At 41.9% G+C, this 10,189-nt stretch overlaps 1 protein-coding gene across 1 annotated transcript in view; it reads right to left on the reverse strand.

Moving 5' to 3' along the window:
* The window catches only part of NPEPPS (aminopeptidase puromycin sensitive), a 29,213-nt gene that overhangs the window by 5,566 nt on the left and 13,458 nt on the right, over window positions 1-10,189 (reverse strand). The window contains exons 8-15 of the mRNA XM_026867381.1: window positions 9,420-9,534; window positions 6,627-6,791; window positions 5,481-5,585; window positions 5,121-5,181; window positions 4,194-4,303; window positions 3,493-3,556; window positions 2,754-2,893; window positions 1,096-1,230 (exon numbers count right to left, since the gene is read on the reverse strand). Of these exons, the coding sequence (XP_026723182.1) occupies window positions 1,096-1,230; window positions 2,754-2,893; window positions 3,493-3,556; window positions 4,194-4,303; window positions 5,121-5,181; window positions 5,481-5,585; window positions 6,627-6,791; window positions 9,420-9,534 (895 nt within the window). The remainder of the gene's footprint in view (window positions 1-1,095; window positions 1,231-2,753; window positions 2,894-3,492; window positions 3,557-4,193; window positions 4,304-5,120; window positions 5,182-5,480; window positions 5,586-6,626; window positions 6,792-9,419; window positions 9,535-10,189) is intronic.

Here is a 10,189-nt window from a genome sequence, read left to right on the forward strand (position 1 = left end):
TTCAGGTTGTACTTTCTTATTCTCAGACAGATACAACACTCACCAAAATGTTAACTAAGAATTGTAAAGACTGAAAAATTTCTTTTTTTTCTCTTCATTAAATTGAGAGTGTAAAACTGCAGAAGGCATCTTTGCCTCCTGCTTCCCGTGAATGAATACAAGAAGTGCTGCCTTTCCACCTCTGCCAGGAAAATTATATTTTCCCTGTTTCACAGCATCACAGAGACACTTCTTAGTGCAGTGATAATACCTACAGCAGCTACATCCAGATTGCTCAGATTTTTGTTACTCTGGAACCAGACCAGTAATTTATGGTACCAGAAAAAGAGGCGAAAATAAATTTTTATTATCTAAGCTATATTTACCTATGGTAAAAACATGATTAAAATGGAAACCAAAATAGGAGTCTAACAATGTTCCTAATATATTATTTGCTCATTTTTTTGTCCCATTAGCCTTGCAATATTTAGGAAATGACTCAGAGTACAGTTTCAACCCCCTTCAACTAAGCCATGACAAGAATTACACACTTGGAAGGTAGAGAGCAAGGGAACCAACCCTACTTTTTTAAAAGTTTCCATATATTTGCTGACTAGCAAGAATAAGAAAGTACAACCTGAACTAGAGTACAGTAACTAATTGTTCAGAGCCAGCAACACCTGCTTTGGGGGCAATCCCCTGTTTTTCAACAGTAAGAATCCCCGACAGCCACCTCCTCCAGCACAGTTATAGCAAGTCCAACTGAATGAAGCACACGGTGCTGATGGCACTTGATAAAGTCATTGAGGGGAATCATTAAAATATCCTTATTTTGATAAAAGAAAGCAAGTTCTCAAAACAATTTTGGAAAAAAAAAACCCTATAGTATAATACACCCCTGCAGAGAACAGTGCAACAGGAGTTCTAGACAGGCCACTTCCATAGGGTTTAAGTCTTAGAATACAAGTTAGAACTTGTCAAGCTAATTAACAGCTAGATGTATGCAGTAATCCCAAAGGCACTTTGCCTCCAGAAACTGCGACTGACTCTGCAGACACCCATTTCTGCAGTTACCGTAGCTCTTGTTATTAGGCAGAATAGCAAAGAGTTGCTTACCAGAGAGAAAAGATCGTTCTGCAGACCAAGCCTGTCCACAGGGGGTAGGGAGAGGTCTTTGATGGCTGGTATTAAACTCTCCAGCATGTCAGGGCTATACTGAGTACGGTAAAAGCCTACTGTTCCAAGGTTTAACTGAAAAGCACAAAAAAAAAAAAAAAAAAGAGGAACAAATAAGGAAATGTTTTTTTATTTTTAGGATCACTAGGAATTTCTCAAAGCACTGCAGCTCAGAGAAGTCAGTCACTATCATTTAATTAAAAAGAAAAAAAAAACAGATTATAAAGTAAGGGAGAAAGACTAAAGAGTTCAAAGCAGAAGTGCTCACTAAGGGGTACAGAAGACAAGAGTGAGCTGGCATAAGGGAACAAGAGGCTGGACTTAAAACTAGGAGCAAGAAGAAAAGAGAAACTTCTCTTCTAGGAGTAAATCCTAACTGAACTAAGGGTAGTCACATGCCAAGAAGATAAAACGCAGGAGACTGTGGGTGCTAGAATCTTTTGCAACCTCTCTCCTACAACCTGCTCCATTCAATTTTGACAGAACCATCTTAAAGGAGAGCGAGCACCTCTGCCCAGCAGAAAAGCGAGCCACGGTCAGTAAGGTTGATGAACTACGCTACCTACACGCTACTACCTGCTGGCATTTCAGTGTAGATGGCCAGACAGTGCGGTTGGTTGAACGGCAGTCCCCGACATAAACCAAACCCATTGCTGAGCTCATCAGAAAGTCACCCCCTTTGCTGCTGCGACCGTTTGGGTCACTCCAACACCCAGTCCTCAGGGCTGCAGCACTCACTAAAAACCCCACTGCTCACTTCTGCAGCCAGCAGTCCTGTGAATTCACCTGTGACTGAGCTGGATCGTTGCCTTCTCGGGCAGAAATATCAAACTTGACCCTCATTTAGACAGGGCGTTTTCAGAATTATTCATTTCGTGCCCCTCTTTATTACCGGGGGGGCCCAGATAGATGTGGTGATTCAGGAGAATACACAGGCCTGACCACTGGAACGCCCGTGTTAGTCAAATGGGAAGATTTAATTAATATTCAGAGATTAATCCTTAATGTTATTTCACAATACAGCTCCAGCTTAGAAACAATTACTCTTCAACCTCAGTAGCTCATACAGGCACAGTCCCAGCCAGTTGCTGTCTTGCAATTTTTAAATTCAGTTTGACTGGTGTCTGCAGTAGACCTCAATAGTGAATTTTTTCACTTACAAATAATTGTACTTGTCTGGCAATAGCCAGTGAAAAACCTTCACGCTAATGAAAGATAAACAGGACTATTTTTGCTCAGGATGGACTTTAACTAAACTGTGGTTGCCACGAGATACCAAAAAAGCCATCACATTTCAACTCAAAAGCTGCCTCTAATTACACACTGTTTTTCCGGGCTCGGAGTCCTAAAAGGTTCAAGTTTACATTGTCTAGACTGCTCTTGGAAGGCGAAGAACTACACTAAGCAAGCATTATAGAGAGAAGCCAATATTCAATAGCACCACAGAGAGGCCCCTCCGTAATAAATACAAGATTGCAAGGGAGGAAAAAAAAAAGAAAGAGAAAAAAAAAAGAGAAGAGGAAAATAAAAGGCAAGGGAACATTAAAGTGACATTCAAACTTATTCCCGGTAATATGTTCTCCTTTGTGGCAACCCACCTTCACCCACTGGTCTGGTTTGATGTCTTTCAAAACCAAGGTGAGCTCTGGTTTGTCCATCAATACTTGCATTTTGGCACAGGTGGGGTCATCACTTGTACAAATACTTATGGGGACCATCCACATGGGGAAATCCTCCCCTAAAAGAAGAAACAATAAAAAGGAAGGCCTAAGGAAGAAAAAGCATGCACACAACTCTGAGAAACTCTGCAAGTTTCAGCAGCAGTTTAAGCAAGGCTACTTAAGTTTAAACAGGCACATATATGAAGAACAACAGCAGTTCTAGGGTTAAAAACCAAGACTCTCCAAGGCACCTTTCAAGCTAAACGTTTTAATTTCTATAAGCATGGAAGATGGGTGCAATCTGCCTCTTCAGACAGAGCTGGCTGCCGTATGAGGCATTTTGATTTCAGCACTACTATAAAACCAGCAGCTTACGGAGCTCCTCAGACGGCAGCACCAGCCTTAACCAGGACATCAGAAGAGAAAACACCTCAATGAAAACTGCTCTTCGGTTCAGATTGCAGATGAACGCTGTTCTCCGTGCCAGGAGGCCATGGAAACCACATGCGTGAGAGTGTTCACCCCTTAGATTTTCTGAAGTTTTAACAATTCTTAAACACCTGAATCCAAGCAGAGCACCTGCCTGCTCTGCAGTGCAGCTGTTTCATCTCAAAAATCGCTGCCACTGCATGAAAAGCAACAAACGCTCCATTCCTGTTCTTAGCACTCATCTTACCAGTATATGGTCCACTGGCACAGAATTTCTTCTGGACTAACTTTAACACTCTGTCATCTTCTTGCTGAGGAAAAAAAAAAAAGAAAAAAAAAAGTAAAAGAGAGAGAAAGGAATTATGAGAACATCTAATCTCAGCTCCTGTATATCACAATACATTTGTGTGCCCTCTGTTAAACGGAGTAACTTGCACCCTCCTCTAGAAAAAGGAGCTACATCAAGAATTATTCCAATGAATTAACCACTCTTACTGTTAAAACACCCCCCCCCCTATTTCTCATTTGAATTTGTCATCTGCCTTCAGCTGCCAGCCAGTAATCCTCACTCACCCTGCAATCTTGTGGAATAAGCATAATTGGAGTGAGAAGGAAAATGTGTGGCAAGGGGAGCTAAGTCAGATATTCCCTCCCCCCCCCTCATTTCATACACAAAGGGCAAATGGGCCATGTCAGCAAACTCCAAGCACATGATCTAGAGTGCTCGTGGAATAACTCTGGATGGTTTTACACCAGGTTCCTCAGTGAGCTGCACTTCCCCTCCCTTCAGAAACAGAACTGTCACCCAACACAGCAACCTGCTGTACTGCCTCCTCCCGATCAAGGAGAATTTTTCAAATAACTGGATACTACTAAATCTGATCCAAAACCCCAGTTAAAGGCAGAACTTTTGATCTGAAGGGCTGAAAAATGCACAGTTATATTTACCTGTTCAGCTTCCACATAAATGAGTGGAAATCCCATTTGTTTGGTCCATGTATTCATCACAGCAGCAATAGGTTTACCACTCGCTTTTTCCAGGCTTTCCCAGAGATCCTCTGCAGAAGAAAAGTCTGACTAAGGACTCCCAGGGTCTTGACGTGTCAGGTGCTATTAAGGACACTACGTGGGCACTGGAGGGGGGAGGCTGTATTGTTCCTCTAGTTTGCCCTTTGTGTTGTGTTTTTATTAAATTGTAACAGATAGTAGGCAAGAAAAATGAAATACTTTAAAGCACTCATGGGGGAGAAGAGAAAAGAAAGCTTCTTTGCTACTAAAAGAATGCAATCAATACACATTGTGATAATAAAAATGAGCATTAAATATTCAAAATGGTTAACAGAAGAATCTTTTGCTTAAGTTTTTCATATATTATGTCAAAAGAGCTGAGCGAGCAACAAGGACTGTTTTAGGCTGATAGAGCATGATGTTCCACTTCCACATTTATGCCCAACACACACACAAAAAAAAAAAGGTTTAAGTAAAGAAAGCGCTGTGAGATGTTAGACAAGACTTTGAACAATTTAATCACACATGCGATCAATACCGCAAAAGGAAGCTTGCAAAAGGCTTACTTGGCAAATCAAGATACTCTGTTTCTAAATTAGATTACCAGGCAGATGTGGTTCTCGACGGCAAAACGCAGCCCTTTCAGATTACCTCACCCACACAAACCTGAGACACAGAACCCCCAGAGGACGCTGCACTCCGCCAGGGCAGGGGAAACTTTGCGTGGAACTGGAAACAAGCCAATTATTGCTTTGCACTTCCCTTATCTCCGGTGGAAAACCAGCTGTTTAAGAATCCAGCACTTAAGCACTAAAGAGTTTGTCTCCAAAAATCCCTTTTCTTAAGCGTACAATAACCCCCAGTTACCTGTAGCAGCGTTCTTCTGCTGGAACTTCGTTAAATATAAATTCATTCCTTTCCGAAAGTCCTGGGAACATACAATTGAAGATGTAATGGCACCAGAACAGAGTCTTTTCTATCCTCCCTCTGCGCTGCATTTGTATGCAAAAATCAGCCAAGGAACTTTAGGATCACTATATACACCTCTAACTCCTGCCATATTTTCCCACTATCTTATTTCTCCTCAGTAAGTTCAAATAGAGTCCAAATACCAATTGGAGATAAAGTTTTCAAAATACAGAATCACAAAATTTTTTTTTAAAATTATATTGTTAACTGTAAAAAAAGATTTGATAATCTACATTTAGCTTTTTAAACAATTTTTACCTCATCACCAATATAGTCATGTAGCATTCGGATTACAGATGCTCCCTTGCTGTAAGAAATAGCGTCGAATATTTCATCTACTTCGGAGGGATGGCCAACACTAACCTGTGGTAAACAGCATAATTAACGGGACCAGAAGGTTTTGATTTTAGTTGTTCTAGTATTTAAGGAGCTGACTGTTCTGAGGAAAGCACACGCATATCCATCACTAAATTGCCTCAGTGGATTCTCCACACCCAGTCAAGCTTATCCACATATGGCTGGGTTAGGAGTGGTTAAACGTATTTTAATTTTGGTATTTAATCAAGTAGACTTAGGGATCTTGCTTCAATCGTTTGGTTCAACACTTACCCCAAAGCAAAAAAAAAAAAACAAACCAAACCGGTGGAAGTTGTTTAATTCTGTGACAGCAAACAATAAATGCTCAGGAAATGCACTCAATGAGTAAGACACTCAACGACCTGCTGTACAAAGCAAGGTGATTTCCCAACATCTATTACACCAAACAGTTCTTAAGACGTCAGAAAACTTGTCCATGGAGATCTCTAGGAACTGGACGGGAGTTTTCTTGTAGCACAGCTCCCAGTTTTGCTGTAACGGAGCTCCTCCTCACCGAAGTACTGCCTTGCTCCGAAGCAGCAAGCCCAGCTGGATTCTACTTGCTTCAGTGCTGTCTGTGTCCCTCTCTTGGGGAGTACAACGCAGAAACACCTACTGTGGTCTCAGACGAAAACTAGCACAAGCCCAGCAAATTTTGGTAGCCTGGGCTCTGCTGCACTTCAGTTTCTATTGTCAATCAGTAGCTACTTCAGCATGCTCAAGGGCCAGAAAACTACCCACTTGGATCAGAAACCAAACCACAACAGAAATAGTGCTGAGTTTTGATCACAACTTTGCCCTTTCAAGTCAGAAGAGCAGAAAAACTCCAGAAGGAGCCATCATCAGACCCTCACACCTCACTTCTGAAATACTAATTCAAGTAGAGAAAAAAAAAAAAATCTACAAAGTGTAAACGCAAGCTTTGATTTTCCTTTGCATCATGAACAACTGCCAAGTCTCCCTTTTTCTTAACGGGGAAAAAAAAAAGCTTACACGCAGCCGACAAGAAAAAAAATTGAGACAATCAATGGCAAAGATTGAACTTACTTCAATAGGATGACTGTTGTCTAAGGCATCGAGCTCCTGAGCTCGTGTGTAATCAGCAGAAACAAACTGAGTCCAGATATCGTACTCTGGGAAACAGTGATCTACACACAGGTACTCAATCCAGGAGGCAAATCCTTCATTCAGCCAGAGATGGGTCCACCATTCCTGCAAAGATAAGAAAGCAGAGCAGACTGAAGAACAAAATTCGAACAGCTTCATTGAATCAGCAGTAAGTTGGCAGCAAATATAAGCTGTTAATGGGCTAGTTTAGTACAAATCAGAGAAACAGGTAACACTTGTGAGCACAAACTCCTCTCTACAAAGAAGTCATCAGCCCAAGGAGAGTAATCAGCACCCAATAACTGTCTTCCCCTTGCCTTAAGTTTTAGAAACTCTGCACGGGGGAGAACTGCATCAGGTACAGATAAAAATCTCCCGGAGACTGGACTGGAGGTGAACAGCTAGGAACGTCACCCAGACTAAAGGAGAGTCGGCGACGTGCAAGGCCACAGAGCAGCAAAGCCACAGAGCTGTGGGCAACGTGACAGCGTCTTGTCCAGACTGAACAGCAGCAGCGGCACAAGACTGGGTTTGTTTGGGTCTGGTTTTTTAGCTAAAGGGTATGCTTACGTAAAGGAGAGAACCTGGAATCTGAAGCAGCCTTTTAGCCTACAGAAACCTGAAATCTAGTAAACAGTTAAAAGTTGTTTCTCACCAAAGGTGGGCTTTGGGGTTTGTGGGTTTTTTTTGTGAAGGTGAGAATGTTACATTGACATTTTAAAAATTCTTCCTTCCACTTCTAATATTTAACCACAGTAGGAGAGGTAAGGAACAAGCTACAGAGAACTGAGGGAGAAAACACCCTTTTCTATAACTGCACTGACCAAGCGCTCTGTAAATGTAAGGAGGGCGGGTAACTCAGAGGAGTGGGGCTGCGAGGATACAGGCTCTCAAGTAGAAGAGGCTGAACAGGCTGTAGAATCAGTGCAGCGAGCTGCTGTTCTACAGAGAACTACCACTTCTGTGAATGAAACATTTCCCCCAGGGACAGTGGAATTTCAATAAGGAAAGCTGTCACCGAAACTCTACAGATAAGCCCTGCTTTATTTTTAGAGTGGAGACTATCCAGTTTTCTTCTACATTTCTGATCGCATCTGTTTCCACGACAAGGTTCCCATACATACGGATGGGTGCCAAAGGACAACTGCAAAAGAGATTTCTTGGGCAATTCCATTGGACTTCTAAATCTTTTCACCTCCCTGTTGTCTCCCTTATAACCCTCTGGCAACCTACTGCTCACCAACCCCTCTCTTCCCCTAGAAGTATTCTTATTTCATTTATCTTTGCTACAGAAGAACTGGCATATTGTGCTGGCCAGTAAGATCTGGTACTGGCAAACTAAACCAGTGATGCTACTGAGGCTTTCTGCTGTGCTGTACGTGCCTCAGATTAGAGAGAAAAAGCTGACTTGGGCATTTCTCAATTTCCACATCATCTCTTCTTATTTCACAGTTGCACCACAGAATAGAAAACAACAACCAAAAGAGAAAAAGTAACTTAAAAAGAAAATTTTTTGGAAGACCTAGAACTTCAAAAGGAAAATATAAAAAGCTAATTCAACATAAATTTTAGAGATTCTTGTAAATGAGACTTTTTCAAGCTTACTGCCACAGTTCTCAATGCTCAGAAGGACCACGGATGGTTCGTGGGTCACAAACAGTCTCTGAGGCACTTGCTAGCATCCTACAGTGCTGTCTAGCCACGTGATGCTAGCTCGCCTTGCTTCCAGCTGCTCAACTGCACTAAAAGCTAAAAATATACTATATTAATATTATTTTTTCGATTCAAATATTGTGTTGCTCTCAAATGGAAGCTACTTGTACTACCACAAACAGGAACGGACACAGCTGACTGGATTTTAAGAGGCACAGCACTGTAGAAGAGTTTGACAAACTTTGCTTAGTGTTACAATTAATATTTACACTGGTTTTTTTTTCCTCCATCCACTCACACTTAATTTCAGCAGCCAAAAAGCCAGAACGATGCAGATTTGGGGTTCCAGAAGCCACGCTTTTTTAACCAAACACACTGGTTTCTTACAATAAAAGAAACTTCCTAACCTGGGAAATTTTTGGATTCAAGCATCTGCTTGCAGGGTTTTGGGGAAAGGAATGTCAGATCTCATTAACAGAGTAAGCTGAAGCCATTTGCTAACAGCAGAAGCTCTGACAGATACAGGTTTCAGTTTTTAGCACTAAATGGAATTTATTTACAGATTCCAGTCTGGCTGCCTCACATATGCTTATATTTCCACCAAAATGACTTAAATATCAAACCATTCAGACAGCTGGCTCCCCATACATCCAGAGTAATTCCTATGAGTTACTATTGAGCAACTTTTCAGCTACTGGACTAGAACAATTTGCGGTGCTGAGCTGGTACTGATACACCCACTTGGTATGAAAACCCGATGAGTGAATCACACCTACCTGAAAGGAAAACAGTGGATTATTGCTTCTAAGTAATCTGACTAGCCAAAATCATTTTCCATGGAACACTTGCTCACCTCTAACCAGGACGATATTCAAACAACTGAACATTACTTCACAGAGAAAAGATGTAGGAATACTTCCAAAGAATACACTAGTAAGGAAGTAATAAAACGCTATTTAATTATGGTGGGGTTTTTTAAATTTTAAAGATAGTGTGCCTGCTATTCAATGGGACTTGAACACACATACGATATGAAGCACATGTCAAAGAAAATGAGAAGAACTTGTAACTGTTAGATACCATGGTCACAAGGTTTCCAAACCACTGATGAGCAAGTTCGTGTCCTACAACCAGAGCAACCCACTGGCGAGATGAAGAACAGGAATTTTTGGGGTCAATGAGCAATGCAGTCTCCCTGTATTTAAGAGAGAGAGATAACTGAGCAGAGCGGTACACGCCTAGGGAAAAAACAACAGTCAAAAGTAGGTTAAATGACCTAAGCAAGCTAAAAAGTGATCAGTGCAACTGAAAAAAAAAAAAAAAGCTACTTCAGTTTAGACATTAAATTATTTTGGTAAGTTCCACAGCTGTTGGAATGCTTTGGAGCAGTAAGTCCTTATGGCATGCAAGAAGACAAGTGCAAAAAACCCAGGCAGGAACAAGAAAGATTATCCTTTGTTTATAATATAGCTCACCTACCTAATCTAGGAACCTTAACTGTAACTCCCCTTGCACTGCGTGATGTATGCGCAGCAAGTCTTCTCTGCCTCCCTCATCCCGAGGAATTCCAGCTCTTCCAAGCTCACAACCAGCCAGGTTTCACCCGCCACCGCAGACACACGAGGTTCTCCACACAGGGCACACGTGCACACACACACACGCGCACGCTCCCGAGGCCGGGCACACAACCCTCCTGTCAGGGTCAGGACTTAGTGCGTCAGTCAGAAGGGACTTCTGGACTCAAAGGGGGGGAAACGTGCATCTCAAAACACAGACGGTGCCTGCAGATTATGCCAACCTTCTGTCCCCGAAGGGATAAAGCAAGCGTGCCAAACTGAGCATAAGGGGGG

This window comes from Athene cunicularia, unplaced genomic scaffold (genome assembly GCF_003259725.1).
Source record: "Athene cunicularia isolate RWA unplaced genomic scaffold, athCun1 SCF_32, whole genome shotgun sequence".
NCBI lineage: Eukaryota > Metazoa > Chordata > Aves > Strigiformes > Strigidae > Athene > Athene cunicularia.